This window comes from Bos grunniens, chromosome 21, assembly GCF_055505025.1.
Source record: "Bos grunniens cultivar Pamir isolate PY7600 chromosome 21, Bosgru_T2T1.0, whole genome shotgun sequence".
Classification (NCBI taxonomy): Eukaryota; Metazoa; Chordata; class Mammalia; order Artiodactyla; family Bovidae; genus Bos; species Bos grunniens.
This window is the reverse complement of record NC_141185.1, coordinates 59,875,181-59,893,486: the sequence shown is the minus strand read 5'-3', so window position 1 is coordinate 59,893,486 and position 18,306 is coordinate 59,875,181. Positions and strand designations below refer to the sequence as shown.

General features: G+C 52.3%; 2 protein-coding genes across 54 annotated transcripts in view; one reads left to right on the top strand and one right to left on the bottom strand.

Moving 5' to 3' along the window:
• Window positions 1-229: 229 nt before the first annotated feature.
• NR2F2 (nuclear receptor subfamily 2 group F member 2) lies at window positions 230-13,047 on the bottom strand. Of its 4 annotated transcripts, none has more exons than XM_086365358.1 (3): window positions 12,770-13,047; window positions 4,445-4,972; window positions 230-1,724 (listed from the first exon to the last, which is right to left on the bottom strand). In XM_086365358.1, exons 1-3 carry the CDS (start codon window positions 12,810-12,812, stop codon window positions 1,450-1,452), a joined length of 846 nt encoding a protein of 281 aa, XP_086221484.1. In that variant the 5' UTR covers window positions 12,813-13,047; the 3' UTR covers window positions 230-1,449. The 4 variants fall into 4 exon arrangements, with proteins under 4 accessions (XP_086221484.1, XP_086221483.1, XP_086221486.1 ...); XM_086365357.1 differs by lacking the exon at window positions 12,770-13,047 and adding an exon at window positions 6,578-7,455; XM_086365360.1 differs by lacking the exon at window positions 12,770-13,047 and adding an exon at window positions 6,504-6,682.
• Window positions 10,350-18,306, top strand: part of LOC147349792 (uncharacterized) — a 134,279-nt gene continuing 126,322 nt past the window's right edge. For 18 of the 50 annotated variants that reach the window (XR_015150543.1, XR_015150534.1, XR_015150533.1 and 15 more), the window contains exon 1: window positions 10,350-12,173. Coding sequence is in view for 6 of the 50 variants with exons in the window: in XM_086365366.1 (XP_086221492.1) it covers window positions 12,040-12,173 (134 nt within the window). In the remaining 44 variants the exon portion in view is untranslated. The remainder of the gene's footprint in view (window positions 12,174-18,306) is intronic. The other 32 variants (XR_015150536.1, XR_015150537.1, XR_015150539.1 and 29 more) reach the window with 11 other exon arrangements.

The window sequence follows — 18,306 nt, the reverse complement described above, 5'->3', positions numbered from 1 at the left end:
ATAGGGGTGGTTTGCTATATCAGTATGGCACTTCCTAAACCATAGATAAACCATTAACTTCAGCTCCCCCACCCCATCACACCCAAATTAAACAGGCAAATACACTAGTCTACCTTTGAACAAACTGGCTGAGGGAAGTGAACAAATAGAGCGAGCCCCTGGCCCAGCTCAGAGAGAGCTAGCTCACAGGGGCTTCTCGATGGAAAGACAGTGGGGACAGCCAAACAGGTTTCAGATATCAAATAATATTTTAATTTCTGAATACTTTCAATTTCCTTGGAATATAACACACAAAGACTCGACCAAACAGTTCAGTTATTATAACTTTTACAGTATACAGAAATGTTGCACTTAAAAAAAAAAAAAACCTTCAGTTTTTTTTTTAAAAACACAAACTGTAAACTCTAAGATACTGAATCAATCACGTTACCTATAAGTGCCAACAGTGTTATTTTGTCATGCTGATTTCAATGGTATTTTTTAAAAAGGGAAAATATCAACAATTATAATACAAAGGGTTTGCAAATATACAAACAGATATAGGATTTTCATAACAATTCAAGAACTAAGCGGGACCCAATTCAAATTACAAAAGTTCACTTTTTATTCAAAACCTCAGCATGTGTCTTGGACACATTCCTTGGCTGCCAATAAATTCCACAGTTCATTCTCTTTCTTAAAATATTTTTAAAAAGCTAGGTTTGTCATGGTGTCTTTTGGGGAGCGGGGGTGGGTCAGGGTAGGGGAAGTTTTTTAGTGTTGTATGTGGTTCCTCCAGTTCTCAAATTAGAGTGCTCAACTTCATCTAAAATTTTTGGTCACCACTTGTAAGTGCGTTTCCATCATCTTTGAGTTGCCTTTTAAAGTTTTATGTCTTCCTATGATATTTTCATGGACTCAGTTTTAATTCTTGCAGAACATATATTTTAAGGATACACAGTTTTTAAGAAGCCAAGATTATATCAAAACTTATTATAGAACCACAGAATAAACTGGTTTGGAACCAGAAAAGTACAAAAAAGAACAGCTAGAGGTACATAGACACAGGACAATTAATAATTTGGGAAAAAAAAAAAAAGACTTACTTTCTCCATTCTGCTAATTTTCTCCCAATCTCCTTAAATGCACTTTTAGCAATATTTTTCCAAAATTTACCCAAAAAAAGAAAAAAGACTAATTTCCTTTTTATACAAAAATGATAAGTAGCAAGTTGTTCTGACCGACACAGGAGTTTTTTTTTTTTTAATGCATTCTGTAAAAGTTCATTCGACAGTCTTTTTTTTTTTTTGGAAATTCACAGTCCATTAAATTCTTCCCCTCTCTTCTTTTAGCAAACTTGTAACATCCTTTTATATCCTTTCTTAACAGAAGGAATTTAAGCAAACAAACCAGTCTTTTGCCTTTTCTTTCTCTCTGTTTCACTCCCCCTTCTTATTTTGATTGATTTATTTATTGAATTGCCATATACGGCCAGTTAAAACTGCTGCCAGACAGTAACATATCCCGGATGAGGGTTTCGATGGGGGTTTTACCTACCAAACGGACGAAAAACAATTGCTCTATGACTGAGGAGGAGACCGTGCGGAGGGAAGGGAGGCGAAGCAAAAGCTTTCCAAATCGTGTTGGTTGGTTGGGGTACTGGCTCCTAACGTATTCTTCCAAAGCACACTGGGACTTTTCCTGCAAGCTTTCCACATGGGCTACATCAGAGAGACCACAGGCATCTGGAAGAAAGTTTAAAAAAAAAAAAAAAAGAAGAAGACGACGAAGAATTCAGTCATCAGATTAAGAGGTTTGAAATGGGTCACATGAAGTGTGTGTACAGTGCTCTGTCAAACTGCCCCAACCGGAGCTGGAGCAAATGCCTACGGACTGAAAACTTGGGGGCTGGGGAGGGGGGAACTGTGTGAGATGGTCCTGGGATATTAGCTTTAAAACAGAACACAATTCAGTGTACTGCAGGCTTTCTATGTCCCACTCCTCAGGCTTGGTGACCGGGAGGCCCAAGCAAAGTGCACCGGGTGAATCCAGCTCAGGTCAGTAAACAGACTGACAAACAGATGAAACCAAAACTACCAGTGCTCCGCCCCTCCTCCTCTGTAAATAATAGTTTGGCTTATAATTATATAGTGGGGGGGGGGGGGCAACAACCTGGCCCAGCCCCGGGTAATGGCGCCCACGACCCAGCCTCAGATTCTCCCCAAAGAGGGCGACTCATTTTTCTCCAGTCTTTGAAACTGATTTAAGTGGCCCTTTAAAACTGATCTTGTCAGTTTAGCCTATTGAAGGGCAGCCATGCAAACTGTGATCTCTCTGTTCATTTGAGCTGTTTCTTTTCCCTCCTTTTCTTCTCTCTCCCTTTTTCTCCTACCCACCCCCCTGATTTTTTTTTTTTGGTAAACCCAGGTCCCTCCGAGAAGAAGAAACCCCCTCCCTGTTATCTTCAGGAAAACACGTTTCTTTTTCAGATATGTGAAAATACAATAAGTGCCTTTGAAATGAGAGGCTTCTCAGTGAAGGCGGTGCAGGTTGTGACCTGACCTTTGGGGGCTCCTCAGGCAAGACTAGGGCTAACACATGCATATTGTCAATCCTTAAAGCAGATATTCAAAAAAAGCCACCACTGAGTCCACCCCAAGAACCAGAACACACATACAACCTTCTCATGTGTGGATCTAGGGCTCTGCATATCTACAGAATGCATAGGTGTCTGTGATCAGAAATTAAAAGATCTGTTTGCATTGGACTCCTCTCCGCAAGTGCACTGTCTCTCTCAGAATCAGATAACAGGGACCTTTATCTCTTTGTGAGGCGATCTGCATTCTCCACACAGGCCTCTACATTTTACAAACACTAATAAATTAAACTGTTACAAGAGTATCAGCCATTTCTTTCCCTGGAAGACTAAGGTAAGTCTAAGAGCTAACAATGAGCTCAAGAAAGGAACCACCGCCTGGATGGTCTGGGAACATGGGCTGGGTGTTGGGTTGCAGGAAGGGTTGAAGGTGACTCTGGGTTAGGGGACGATCCTGTCTGTACATTTGCATCAGGCAACCGTTCTAGTTGTGACAGGTCCCCCGAGAAAAATAATCCAGATCCAAGCCTCTGCATACAGCCCTTCCTTGCCCAGACACTGCCCTTTAATTGATTACCTAAGGACTTTCAAAGACAGAATTTGGGGGTGACGGTGGAGGGGATGGACTTTATGCAAAAAGAGGTAATATATAAAAGAAAGTGGGTTAAGGACTCAGAACCTACGACAGACAGACTCAGCTCAAGACTTGGGTCCCCAGATTTCCTTGGAACAATAAGGAAGAGACTGTGGATCTTTTTGTCTGCTACAGGAACTCCTCAGCTCTCCTGGTGTCCTGACTGCAAGCTGCAAAACCTGCAGTGGGTGACTAGGTTCCAAGCCCTACCCAGGTCCAAATTTTGTTATCTTGAACGGGGAGCCCCCTTCCTCTCTGAACCGTGACAAAGGGGGTCAGCTGACAACTCGGAACAAGCATGTGGAAGGGGTGATTTCCACCCACCTGGGCTCTGCTGAACTCAGCCTGGGGGACCAGCCAAAAGGCTCAGGTGTGGCCCAAAGTGGTAAGCCAGACACCTTCCATGATCATTTGACCTCCAGAGTTAATTAACATTAGATCTATTACTCACACAGGTTAAACTACGTGCAAACTAATTAGATTTCATAATGCAGTCAGTGATGGTTTTATATCTCTGGCAACACTCATATCCAGCCCAAGTTGGCACACACTTTGGGGTGTTTAAAAATTGCCTTAAGTGTTTGCCTGGGCGGGGGAAACGACAGACCTGAGTCTTGAACCCCCTGCAGACATTCTGAAGAGTGATGATGGCCCCTTTCTTCCTCCTGCCCCTTCCTGACAGCTCTTTCCCCTCTCTGGACAGTCTGCATTGTTTTAAGAAAAAATATGCTTTTGAAAATTGCTGCCCTCAGGTTGGCCGGGCCTGGAGCTCCAACTTGCACTGAGTTAGCAGGCAAACTTTTCCCCCTCCCGCCAGGGGCAAACCTTCCCCTGAGGGGCTGATACCAGGACTGTTCCAGCGCCTACAGGCATCTCCCGGAGGCTCAGCCCGGGTGACAGGAGAGCCATGGGGGTAGAGGAGATTCCCGCTCAGCTGGCCCAGAGTGCCTGAGGTGAGGGAGGGAACAGGAGCGTGCATCCTGGTCTGGCGGAAGGGCAACAGGCCTGCGAGGCTTCCCCATGGCCCATTTTGAGACAGTCAAGTCTGAAGCATCCTTCCCGTGGCCCAGCCTTCCTCTCCTCTCCCCAGAACAAGCCTGCCGGAGCCCCACCGCTAGGCAGAGTTCCCATTCCAAGTTTCCCTCGACAGTGTGGCTCTGGGGGCTCCCAAGAGTTTTAGGCCCTAACTCTCAGCTAGGAGCCCCCAGGCACGAGAGAGCAGGGTTCCTTCCTACCTGAGGTGAACAGGACTATGGCCTTGAGGCAGCTGTACTCGGCGGAGTCGACATGCAGCGCTTTTAGCTTCTCCACTTGCTCTTGGAAGATCCGTATGTGGTCCATAAAGGCGACCACCCGGTCGGCGGACATGGGCGAGGCGTGGAGGCCGGCGGCGGCCAGGAGCGGGGCGACGTGGAGGGGCATGGAGCACTGGGCCGCGTTCAGAACGAACAGCTCGCTCCAGGTGAGGCGGAGCAGGGCCACCTGGTCGGTGATCTGCAGGTCAGGGAAGAAGGGGATGTTCCGGGCCCACTCGACGGCGCTGAAGAGCATCCGCGCGGCCAGTTCGCAAATGTTCTCGATGCCCATGATATTGTTGGGCTGCATGCACTGGCTGCCGAAGCGCGACGTGGGGTAGGGCTCCGCGCGCAGCAGCAGGGAAATATATCCGGACAGGTAGGAGTGGCAGTTGAGGGGGTCCCCGTTGGTCAGCGCGAACTGCCCGTGGCTCGGCTGGGTGGGCGGCATCCTGCCCCTCTGCACGGCTGCGGGGAGGAAAGGAGACACTCTGCCGTTAATGCCCAGCCTCGTCTCCCCTGCTCCCTCGGCAGGGTCAGCCCCAAGCCCGCCCCCCTCACCCCCCAAAACCCCCGACCCCGACTCCGCGCGGCGCAGGAACCGGCAGGCCTGCCCCTCTCTCACCCGTGAGCCAGGGCCACCGACCCGAGGGGCTCCGGGAGCCCGGCCGCCCTCTCCTCCGACCACCACCCAGGCCAGCTCCGGCAATCAGGGCGGCCCACTGGCTTCAGAGGCCCGTTCCAGGCCGGGAGGCCGCGCACCCAGCATGGACCACTTTGCCTCGGGGTCCCCGGCACGTTGGGAGGGATGGAGCATTGTGGGGGGCATCTTTCTTCTTTTACTGCTGAACGGCTGATATTTTTATTGATTGGAGGAGAAGGAGCGCGGGGTGGGGGGGGGGGCCCGAAGCTGGGGGGAGGGGGAGACGCTTTTGCAAAAGACACCGAGGAGCTTCACCCCGGACGGCCTTTGGCCACCCCAGCACCGTTCTCCATACCCCACACCCCCAAGCCCGCAGCCCCGGCCCCGCGGGCCACCCCTGGCGAGAGGCGAGCCGAGAGCCAAGGTCTGGCGGCAGCCGACTCGGTGTGCTCGCAGGAAGAGAGAGGGCGGAGAGACAGGCCGGCCGTGGCGAGAGGAAGCCGGGCGAGAGGCGGGGAGCAGGCGGCCGGCGGCGGCGCCGCCCGGGAGGGTCGGGGAGGGCCGGCCAGGCTCGGGCACGAGCGGTTATCTGACGCCGGACGGGGAGAGTCGCTCTCGCAGAAACACAAAGAAACCCGGGCGTTCGCTCGCCGCAACCCGGAGCCCGCGCCCGGCGCCGAGCGCGCCATTGGCCGAGCAGGGCTCGCGGCGCTCGGCGAATTTCATATCACAAAGACCCAACTCGCGCAGAGCGAAAGCAGCCGCCCCAGGCCCCTCGCCCACCCTGCTCCTACTCCCTATCGCGCTCTCCTCCTTTCAAAAGTGAAAGGAAAAAAGAAAACAGAGGTATTTTTTTTAGCCGAATGTTAATCCACGGAGGGTCACATGAGCGCTGCCCGGGCGGCAGCGTTAATACGGCGAAGTGCATAAAATTGCCATTTGTAATTTGAACCTCCTGTACAAAAAGTACAATCTCAGGTTGATTTTTTTTTTTTTTTGAGAGGGTGGGGGCTGGGGAGAGGGGTGGGGAGGAGGGACATATGTTGAACATGCAGGGAAAACAAGGAGAGAGAGAGAGAAACGGAGAGGAAAGAGAAGTAAACCAGGCTTTAAAACAACCACCATCATCACCACCACCACCACCACCTCCCCATCCCTTGCAAAAAGGCGAACTCGAATGAACTGGCCATCAATGCAAAGGAAATGAAAACAGCCCGAAGAGAGTTGAGGAAATCAGTCGGCCAAAGCATGCGGATTTGGGGGGGGTCTGGGTTCCACTGCAGAACTTGCTTCTAGTATAAAAACCCCTTTCAGCTGCAATACGAAGAGAAGAGCTTGGGGCGTCTGTGTCCTTACCCAGAGCAGGCTAGCCAAACGCACCCAGGGCCCCGGGACCCCGGGCGAGGGGAGGAGAAATGAGAGGCCAATACCTTCCCGTCTCATGCCCACTTTGAGGCACTTTTTGAGGCGGCAGTACTGGCACTGGTTGCGGTGGTGCTGGTCGATGGGACAGTTCCGGTTGGCGCGGCACGTGTAGCTCAGGTTCCTCCGCACGCTGCGCTTGAAGAAGCTCTTGCAGCCTTCGCACGTGAACTGGCCGTAGTGCTTGCCGCTCGACTTGTCCCCGCACACCACGCACTCGATGTGCTGCTGCTGCTGCTGCTTGTCGCTACCCGGCCCGCCAGGGCCGCCCTGGCCGCCGGCTGCCGTCTGGGCCGGCGTGCTGGCCGGGCCCCCTTGGCCCGGCGTCTGTGGCGTGTGCGGGGCGCCGGGCGGCGGGCCGGGCACGGGCGGCGCCTGCGAGGCCTGGCTGCCCTGAGAGCCGGGCACCTCGTCCTGGGGGTCGCGCCACGTGCTGACTACCATTGCCATATCTATGGGGGCCGCGTCCGGACTTCCTGCTCCCCTGGCTGCGGGCGGCGGCGGGCTCCCGGGTCTCGGGCTCCGGCGCGCCGCCTTTTGTGTGTGCAAAGGGTGCGAGAGGGCGCGGGAGGGCGCCCCGGGTGGCTCGGGGGGGCTGGTTGGTTGAGGTTGGTTAGTTTTTCCTTTTTTGTTTCTGCTTTTGCAAAGTTTTGTCGATGGCTCGTCTGGCCCGGTGTGTTTGTTTTGTTTGTTTCTCTCGGCTCAGCTTTGTTGCTTTCGGGGGGCTTTCCGCCGGGGAGGGGAGGGGATGGGGCCGGGGGAGAGCAAGTGGGAGCAGAACGTGGAGAGAGAGAGAGAGAGAGAGAGAGAGAGAGAGAGAGAGAGGGAGGGGAGGGAGAGCTGCAAGTCGATTGTCTGGCTTCAAGACAGAAGTAGGAGGAAAAAAAAAAAAAAAAAATCTCTCCAAAGATCTTCCTCGCTCGCTCTCCCTCCCTCTCTGGTTTACTCTCTCGCTCTCAGAGCTGGTGTGTAGCCGAGGAGTTGGAGGAGGAGGAGGAGAGGCGACTGTCCGGGGGCCAAGTCCAGGGCAGCCCACAGTCAGCCATTCAGGAAAGCCATCGAAATCGGGAGGACTCGGAGAGCAGAGGCGCCGGGCTCGGGCGCGCCCAGAGAGCCAGGCAGGCCGGGGCGGAGGCCGGCGGCCCGCGGAGTGGCCGGAGCGCTGCCCGGGTCCAGGGGAATCAGCATGAAAGTGGTCCGCGTCGGGCGCTGAGCGGCGTCGTCCTGGCGCTGGGCCGCCGCCGCCGCCGCCGCCTGCCCCGGGCGCCCCGGCGCGCGCCTCGCTCGCTCCGGCCGCGCCGCCCGCTTTCGCCGGATAGAGGCCGCTCGCTGCTCCCTGCGGGCCGCCTGGGCCGCCGCCGCCGCCGGAGCTGGAGCTGGAGCCGCCGCCGCCGCCGCCGAAGCCGCCGGGTCGGGCCCGGAGCCGCCGCGTCTAGCGCCGCCGCCGCCGCTGAAGGCTCTGCCGCTGCTGCCGCTGCTGCCGCCGCCGGAGCCGCTGCTGCTGCCGCCGGAGCCGCCTCACACACATAGGGAAAGAGTCAACTCGCCGGCGGCGGGGGAGAAATGATAAAAGAGAGAGAGGAGGGCAGATCACCACCTAGAAGCACATCCTTCGTGCGCAGAGGGGGGAGAAAAAGACGGAGAGAAAGAATGAAAGAGGGGAAAAAAGGCAGCACGGCACCCGGAGAAAGAAGGCAACTCGGGGAGAGGAGGAGGAGGACGAGAAAACACACACGCGCGCACGCACACACACACCGCGGAGAGAAAAGAACAGAGAATCAAAGTGATCAAATATGCTAAAAAGGGGGGCGCGGGAGGGAATGCGATTTATAGGCGCCGGGGCTGGCAGAAGTGGCTTCTCCGCGATCAGCTCACTGAGCTCTCTATATAGTGAACTTTGACACGACTGCTGCAACTTAGCGCACGTTGCCATGGCGACGGCGCGCCTTATAAGGCAGCCGCCGGGGTTGGCCTGGCCAGGCGCGCGCGCGCCGCCCCCTCGCCGTCATTGGCCGGAGCGCGGCGGCCCCGCCATGGCGGCCGCGGGCGCAGCCCGGTCCTAGCGCGAGCGGCGTCGCGGCCGGGGCTCCGGGCGCTCCGGGGGCTCGGGGCGGGGGGCGGGGCGGGGGTGGCGATGCCCCCGCGGCAGCCAGGCGGGGGATGGGCCCGCGCCGTCCCCGGGCGCGCGGCCACAGCGTTCTGCGCACCCCGCACCCGAGGTTTCCGCCCCGGCGGGGTGAGGAGCGCGGCGCGCACGGAACGACGCCTCTTAAAGGCTCCGCGAGAGGCTTTGGATGGAATCGGGGACTTCGATTCTCACAACTTGGCAATGCCACCGGATCCGCAGCTCGCGCACCACCCGGGGCTCCCGGCGCATCTTGGTGCCCGCGGTGCCAGAGAAAGAGAAAAGTTGCCGGGTTTCTTTGCAGAGGGGTAGTGGGTGAGGATGGGAAGGTACCTAGAGCCCAGCTGGCAGGCATTTTTCAAACGAACCATTTGGTCAAATCCGGGAATAGACCCTTTCCTTATTCAAGTCTGATCACTTGCTTGGTTTGGTGGTTCTTTTTCTTTCTTTCTTTTTTAAATAAAAAGAGCCATTCAGTGGCTCTTTTTTTTTTCTTTTTTGTCCATGTAGGGTTAACATTTCACAGGTACGTGGCCTGACATTTTAATTGCTCAAATAAAGCATCTCAGATGCTGAGAAGCCGAAGTAGACTTCATCTCATTGTCATGACGCAATTAAAATCAATTTTCTTCAACTTTATTCTCTCTGGTTAGTTTCAGCTAACTCCCAAGCCAGCGAGCGTCCTGACACACACCCAGTCGTGGGGAGAGGTGAAAAGACCTTTCTGCTGGCTGATGGACAAGTGGACGCAGCCTCCAGCGTCCCCTGTGCGTACCCTCTGTACACACATGTAAGCGCACATGTATCAGATGCACATTTGTCAACGTACACAGACAAAGACTTCAGCGACTATACTCCTAGGTCATAGAACAGTTGAGTAGGACTTCATTGTTCCTCAAGTTCCTTTTAAGCATTCATACAGCCATTAAAACACACACAGAGATTCTGCCCCAAATTGGCAATAATACCAAGTATAAGTCACAGGAATCACTGCACAAGCCATATTCTACCTCAAGAGATTCGCTGCAATGAGAACAACTTCATTGCCTGTGCCATTCTGCTCAATGTGCTAAAAATCATCAAGCCGGTTGTATCTCTGAATTCTGGAGCATTTAGTTTTAAACATCAAACATCTAGAATTGTCCCCCAGAACACGTTATATTCCAACGCAGTAATCTTTCTGTTCGCTTTTGACCAGCTAGTGGATCATCACTATTCAACATTTATAGAACAAAACTGCGACTCCATCATACACTCTTTGCACCAAGAAAAATCTATGGACTAGTAATCCAACCAGGTTTATGAACAATTAAGATATTTTACACAAAGCATGCTGAGCTTTAGGAAACATGAACACACATAAAGAGTAAATTAATGACCACAGGAAAGCATCCTTAGTAGTTTGAGAAATCGAGGCAATGAAGAATTTAAAAAAATAAATTGTACAAATAATTGACATGTGTAGATTGTACTCTGTACTCAATACACTTTACACACAGGGGCAGAATACGAGCTAAGAACTAAAGGAAGATGTAGGCGGAGAGGGGCTTGGTTTTAGGGCAGAAAAGATCCTCCTTGCTTCGTTCTTGAAACCTTCTTAGCCCTCACCGTTTCTCCGCTGAAATTAGATATTTCACTAAAGCTGCAGGTGCTGGGATTATTTGGAGGTTTTTTTTTTTTTTTTTTTTTAACCTTCAGTGGACACTGAACTATCATGAACCTGGTGTGTAATGAGATTGCCGTAAAGGGAAGCCAGGCAGCAAATTTCAGGATGATTATAGATACAATATAATTTTCTCCTAAAGAGGACAAGAAGGATGGAAGAGAAATCATTTCAGAGAAGGTTGTGTCTTTTTTCTTCTTTTTCTTTTCAATCTCTATGATTCGAGGAGGAATTGCCTAATGCTACAGATGTCAATAGATTAGGGGCAGACTCAGCAAAGATGTGGTAGGGCTGGGGTTGAGATAGAAAATCTAATGGGTATCCTTATCTCAATTTAATAGAAGATAAGAATAATTGATTACAGAGAAACCCTAAACTTGCCTCTTGGGTGCAGGCATTTCTATGGCAAGATAACCTTCTACAAACATGCAGTGGGAAAAATTTTGAGGAGCAAGAGTTACCCCGTCCACTTTGAGATTTTTGGTATTTGAAGTACGCTCTGATGGCCTCAGATTTTAAATGAAGGATTTCCCAACCATCTTCAACAGCTCTGGAGTCTGCTAGGCATACGACCCCAGGGCAGCTATAGAGTCAGAGGTGTTTTACTCTTTATCTTAGGACTCATTCAGTTATGGGGGTGCTATTAAAAAGCCAAAAACAAACCAAAAAATGACTATCAATTGCAGTTAATTTTATTGTATGGAAGAAGAGAGAAGATTGCAGACTGAGAATGAAAAAGAGGGGAGCAGGTTTTAAAATGTCTTCTTCAGAGATGTTCGTATTCTTTGAACAAAACAGCTCTAAGGCTAAAATATAAATATTAATATGTTTTTTTTAATCCAGCCCAGTCTTTTATTGCAGATATAAATTTATTTTAATGAGAAGAATGGCAAGCTTAAATTTGGCCAGAGAAAGTTGAAAAAACATTTGTTTAACTGTAGGGGAAAAAAAAAACCCACCCAGGAATATGATTTTCTTGCAGAAAGTGCCTGTAATTCTACACAAATTAAATCACAATATGAATACAAACCCCAGCAAATGCTGAGTTTAACTCTGAACTCAGTAGAAACCAGTTCTGTCCACCAGGATTCATTGAAATCCTCCTTCCCCTCAATCTAGTCCGTGTGTGTTTTTCTCTTCCACCACACTGGAGCTCCATGAATAGGGAAAGGGGCTTCCATTGTGTCTCTCTGAACTTCCAAGTCAATGCAATTTTTAACCACTGGCTTGTGGTACTTTGAAAATCACCAGGGGCTGTCAGAGTTGGGTCCTCTGAAAAATTTACAGTGCTAAATCAGAGCATATGCTGGGAGGGAAAAAATTGCTTAAGATTGGAGCTAGTACAGTATCTGTCTGCCCCCTAGTGTAAGAGTCCTCGCTGCCTAAAATTCAACTTTAAAAGAAAAGAGCTCTTAAAGGGAAACGACTTTGAGCTCACGTAGGCATAGCAGAATGAAACTTCTGTACATTTTAATCTGAATAATTCTTCAGGATTTAAAATTAATTGGCTTTGACTTGGTTGGACCGGACTCAGATCTCTGCGTTTCCCGATTCCCTGGCGGAGAGGTGATGATTTTTTTTTTTTTTTTCCCTTCCTGAACTGGGTTTATGTGCGTCCCCCTCACCCCCTCCTCTCTTTTTCTTTCTCTGTCTCTGTCGTCTCTCTCGCTGGCTTTTTAAAAATGAGGAACTGTTCCTTGAACGTTTTGGATAGAGCACAGAATTGCTTAAGTCAGCCCGACGCGGTTGCAATAGACAGCAAAAAGGTAAACGTTTGCCTGAAATTCGCACGCCAGCTCCACCACCCCGCCCGATGGTGAGTACCCTTCTCGTCGCGCTTCTCCTCCTAGCTAACCGAACGCTCGCCTCCCCGAGCCGCGGCCGAGGGCGCCGGGCAGCGCTTTCCTCCCTCCCTGCCTGGCTGGTTGTCAGTTGCACAAGGTTGCAAAATGCAGCGCCGAGGCAAATCGAACAGTATATTCTGACACTTAGTGCGAGCCTAGCAGCTCCTTTGCTAGAAAACCGAGTCGTCTGTTGCTTGGAAAAGCACGCTTATAAGGACTGGCTTTTAGTTTGCTCTAGCGAAGGAAATGAGTTTGAGGAGATGGGAGGCACCGCAGTCTTTACGCTTCGGTTTAATCATATTTTGGCAGCTTTGCAATTGTATATTCCCCCTCTTCCCCCCTCCACCACCTCTCCTACCACACACATGTAATAAAATATGGCAATGCATTGAATTGACGGTCTCCCCTTCCCCAAACCCCTTAAACCACAGTCCTAGGCATTCCATACACGTTAGCAATCCGATTTTTTCTTGAAAAACCCCAAGTCATCCCCAACCCCACATAGCACAAGGAGAAAAGTGAGAAAGGAGAGAGAGAGAGAGAGAAAAAATACTGTAAGTAAACATACCAAAACCATATTTGCCTTGTTCAAGGTCCCAAACCGCTTGCATCTTCCTTCTAAACAGGAATAACTCTCCTTTAGTTTGGCGGGTGAAATAAACCGCTTTGTTGGCCCCCTGAAAAGATGTGTCTTTGATAATTAAAGAGAATCTCCTCCTCGGTGTTTATCTAAGCGATTGTGCAAACTGATAAAAAGTAGGCACTAGCCTGCAGGGAAAAAGAGGAAAGGTGAAGGGAAAGATCTTCCACCTCAAGGAAGTGCTTCCCCATGTATCAGACGCTCTCAGCCTTGGAAAGCCCTGCACAGTAACTTTAGAGAGACGAGGTTTCAGGGAGCTTTGTACATAGCTGCTGAGGAATGCAAGCCTCGCCTTTAAGAAAAAAAACCCCAAACCGTAGGTAGGAGATGTCTGGAGTGATCCTTGTCTCTCATCTCATTCCTTAGAAGGAAGAGTGCGTTGTTACACCTTGTTTGGGGCTGGAAAGAGGAGACTTTAAAAACACCCGTCCAATTGAAAAAAATCTCCCAACTTAATGAGTTTAGTCGGAGGCTGGGGCTAACGGCTCAGCCTCAGCAGAAAACCGCCAACAACTATAGGCGATAGTGCAGAGCAAAGACGACCCAAGGCACAGCCAAATTCCACTGTTTGGGGTCGAGAGGGATGGAGACTAATCCTAAAGCAAGTTGGAAAAAAAACAGAGGTGGGAGAGGAGGGGAAAAAAGCAGCAGCCTCACAGACTGGCAGACAGGCTCCCCTCACCCTGGATCAAAGATAGAACTTGAAACAGGAGGGCAACATTTTCCTAGGAATCCGTTGAAATCCTCATTTTCTACTTTTAACTATCCCCCAAAGTGATTTTTTCCTCTCCCCTGCGGATTCATGCCCACCCCCCTCTTCCCATTTCTGCTTCTAGAACTTTCCTGAAGCCGGAACCTATTTCTTTGGGGGGGGAGGGGTTCCCTACTCCAAGTCTTCAGATAATGAATGCTTAATTCACCCCCTCCCTCCATCCACCTCCCAAAATGAATAAAGGAAGCAGGAATACAGTAACTAGCGAAAAATGAGAATAAACTATGCTGCCTCTCAGAGTTTAATACAATTTTAACTAATGGATTTTTGTTTTGTTTTGTTTTAAGAGAAGAATAATGGGGGAAACACGGATCTTTTATTTTAGGAAACTGTTATGGTAAGATGTATGTCAGAATTAACAAATGGAACTAACGCTCTTCGGCTGCTTCTTGTCCTTGTCTTAAACAGGAATTAAGTTAAACACAGTGCTGAATGTTAATTACATGTTTACTGGCTAATGAAAATTACAAATGGTTTTGCCACCTCAAACAATGATGAAAACTCTGAAGACACTGTAATTATATACTTTGAGGGAAATAACTCAGAATATTGATCATAAGAAGTGTAAATCTTTTTTTAACTATTCATTAATACCATAAATATGGGCTACAGAAGTTTTTCCTTGCGGTTTGTCTCATCAGTTACACCGAGGGGATGGATGGCGAGGCTCCTCTGGGGAGGTGGTGAACTCATTCTCTTCGAGAAGGAGGCCACTTGTGTAACTGGGGGTGCCCCCCTCCCTTTCGCCCCCGCCCCCTTTAACCCCAGCAGAAGGTCGAGGGATAGCTGAACAGGGGGGCCGGGCTCGGGGCAGGTGAAGGTGATCACAGCCCAGCCTCTTCCCTCCCCTCCCCTCACCCTCGCCTCCCCTCCCCTCCTCCCTTTCCTGCCAGGTCTGATCGGTGACCGCCTTCCCCAGCCAGGGCGCCAGTCGGATAACCTGGCGTTGAGCTCCTAATGGAGGACAGCACATCGCAACCCAAGTTCTGACAACCCAAGTTCCCTCCTTTAGAGGTGACTAGGGCAGTTCATTGCAAAAGAAGAAAGAAGGGGAAAAAAAAAAAAAAAGTTGAGGGTGGAGGTGTTTATTGGGTAAGATGGCTCAGGCAACCGAACCGGAACTGGTTTCTCTGGGTTTGGGAGTAAAGACATATTTTGCTGACTGAACTCCGGCCTGAGATGTAGCTCTGCACTCCGCAGTGTAGCAGCCACTTCGATCTCGGGGGTCAAAGGTGAGCTCTGCACTAACCCTAAAAGGCTGGTCTGGCCTGGCCAGAAGGCCGAGCAGGCGAAGGAGTGGGCCGCCTGCCGCTTCCGAGGGGGTGCCCGTGAAACCCGCACGCGGGGGACACAGAGCTGAGAGCGGGTTTTCAGTGCAATATTGAAGATTTCTCAAAAGTGCCCTAGGCTCGTGGGACTGGAGTCCTCTTTTCCCCTGAGAATTCCCAAGGCGCTGGTCTTTGTCTTGGAAGGAATGGAGTTTCTGAATGGTGTGAAAGCGACAGAGAGGGTCGCTTCAAATCGATTTTACTTGTCCTTTCTGTCTTTTCGGATCAACGCCCTTCAATGGGCACAGAGGTGCTCTTTCAACCAAAAACTTGTGCTACATTTTCTGCCTGTATTGGTGCTAAATACAATAAGCACTGGGCAGATTTTTTTTTCTTTGCTCTCCAAAGCCAGAAAGCACCCTAATTAAATTGTTTTATATGGACAGTCAAGACGGACCAATTAAGTATGCATTAGTATAAAGATATAGTCCGCAGATAAGGCGGTTTAGAAAAATCACGTGTGGGACAAAGGAGAGAGGGCTAGCACTGGGGAGGGGGTGCCTGGGCCAGCAGGGTCGCTCACCTCTCTCCCTGGGCTCCGGGGGATTTGAGGAACCCGGGCCTCAGGTGAGAGGGGGTCAGGGCCGATCACAGGTGGGCCGTGTTGGAGCTTTGCAGGCCCGCGCCCCCGACCGGAGAGCGGCGGAGCCCAGGGTGTTAGCATCTCTCACAACCTCACCCTCGGCCCGAGGTGGCGGTCCCGAAGGAGCGGGCGAGGGTGGTGCTGTAAGTCCAGGTCGGGCCCAGGGCTGGTGTCTAGATCGTGGGCGCGGCCCTGGAATAAGGAAGGAGTGTGCACCCCGGGGAGGCCCGCGGGGCCTGGGGGGGCGCGGACAGAGCCGCGGCCGCAGCCCTCGGGCATCCGGGATCAGGGTAGGAAGCCCCCTTCCAACTTGTCCAAGCTACGGGCTTTCTCTGCTTCTGAGGAAACGGGAGTTTCTCGGCGAGCAAAGCGAAGTTCCCGCCCGACGCCAGCCGGCCCAAGGGGCGTCGAGGGCCAGTCGCAGAAGTGGGGAAATGACCGGGGGTCGGAGACGAGGGCGCCAGGACAGTAGCTCGAGGGCCGGGTCCCCGCAGCCTCCCCGGGCCTCCCCACACCCCCTCCGCCCTCGGAGGTGTGGGCGGACAAAGTGCAGCGCGCCCAGAAGACGACCTCCGGGGCCGCGGCCTGCGCTTCCCCGCGTGGCGGCGCAGGGCTGTGATTCGTGGTCCCCGGGGCGCGGGAAGGGCGCACGGAGCGCCCTGGGTCCGGGTGGGGAGGGGGGAGTAGGGCGAGAATTAGAGCCTGGGGAGGCGGCTGAATGTCAAAAGTAAAAAGGTTGAAAAGCCAATTTTCCCGGCGCGCTTTCGTCCCCCACCCCCCTCCCCTTTGCTGGTTGCCGAGGCCGTAAATCAGCGGCCGGCGGCGAGGGCGGGAGGAGCCCCCTCGGCGCGGCCCCGCCCGGCCCGTGCGCACCTCCCGGTGGGCCCCGGATCGATCCGAAGCCTAGCTGAGGATGTCACCGCACTAAATATTTACTGATCACACACAAATAGCCGGGGCTCCAACGATTTTCCTCTGTGAGGAGAGCTCAGAGAGAAGGGTAAATCATTTTATTAGTGTGGATAAAGCCCAGAGCACACTCCGGGCTGGAGTGTTTTAAGATGTGTCTTCAACGGGATGAAAAGAGTTAGGGAAATCGATACGGAGTGATTAGAAGCCCCCGGGGTGACCGAGGGGGCCGGGGCTTTCAGGGATTTGGCGAGGCTGAGAGAGGGGGAGCAAGCCTCGAGGGGGGCGGCCCGAGCCCTGCCGGGGAGCTTGCGGGTGCAGGCCTGCGTCCCTCCGTCCTCGACGGGAGACGCGAGGGCGCAGCCCGGCTCGGCTGGGCCGGCGCGGGGTGAGCGCAGAGCGGGCCTCCGCGGGGCCGAGGGCTTGGGCTCTCGGGCTGCACGTCGCGCGGGCCAGCGGTCAGGTGGCCGCGCAAGGGGATCGCAGGCCCGGCGCCGGGATGCTGGCACATTGGCCACAGCTCGAGCGCTCCAGGCAGCCTCCTGGAGGAACCCTGTGGCCCAAACGGTTGCGTTTCCCCCTCGCCGCGCCACGTAGCATCCCCGAACTTTCTCCTGGATGAATCTCTGGGCGCCCCCGTCTCCCTTAGTGTTCCCGGAGAGGACGCAGCGGCCCAGCCCCGCGGGCTGCCTCTCCTTCCCACTCATCCAGGGTCAAGGGCAGCCGCCGGGTGAGGGACCCGCTGCGGACCGTAGGGCGAGTGGATTCGGGGTTCGGGGCTCCTGGACAGGTGGGAGGGAGTCTGAGGGCGAGCAGACAGGCAGAGGCGGGGTGACACACACCAGCGACGCCCCTAAGGAGGTCTCCGTCCTCTCCAGGGCTGGGAAAGCAGTTTTGGGGGGGTGGGGGGGTCTCAAGCGACTGTCCAGCGAGGGAAATGGGTCTGTGGCCCCAAGGCGAGATGCAGGGGCCTGAAGTGCGAGGGCGCAAAGGCTTGCGGGGCTAGCTGAAGTTAGCGGGGAGGTTTGCTGGGAAGAAGAGGAAAATCTTCTCCCCAAACTCAAACAGCAAAGTCCTGGAGTAAAAAAAAAAAAAAAAGTGGCTTTTCACTTCTGGAAGCGGAAGAGGCATCGCTCTCTCTTGTGGACAAACCTTGAGGTTCGAAACAGCTGCAAATAATCAAGAAGGCACAAATTTCGGGGGGGAAAGGGGGACACAGAAGGCAAGAAAGGGAAGAATCTCTTTCGTTTCTTCGTCCCTTTCTCGCTCTTAACCTTTCCCTAACAATCTGCTCTTCCTGAAGATGCTGATAGCTCGCTGGCTTATTTATTTACTTTCCCTCTCCCCAAATTTGCTCGATTTCCTTGGCAGCTTGAGGAATTCAGTTCAGGCTGCCCTACTTGGCTCCTCGGCGCAACAGGAAATATAACTGCAGATCCAATTAACCGTTTTTCAGAAGGGAGTTTTTTTTTTTTTTTTTTTTAATATGAATCCCAGTGGATTGGAGTGATGTGTTCAGGTGTGAAGCGATTGGTGCCTCGAATTCTTTCCTCGGTAATCCTTTAATTCCTGCCATGGAAGCTCGAGAGCATCGCTGACCTGCAGGCTGTCAGGAGCCGGGTCTCTATTAACCCTTCTTGGTCTCGGCCAGAGCGAAGGTTAACTACACTAATGTACCAAAGGGGATGTAGCAAGGAGGAAGGAAGGGTGGAAGGAAGAAGAGAGGGAAGGGTGGGAAGAAGGGAGGGAGGGAGGAAGGACAGAAAGGTAAATTCATTCTAGCTGCAAGGATTTTTAAAGCTCTCACTGGTCCTCCCCCACCCCCACCCTTCCTACGAAAGGGGGTTTCCACTGAGAGAGACCACAGTCTCAT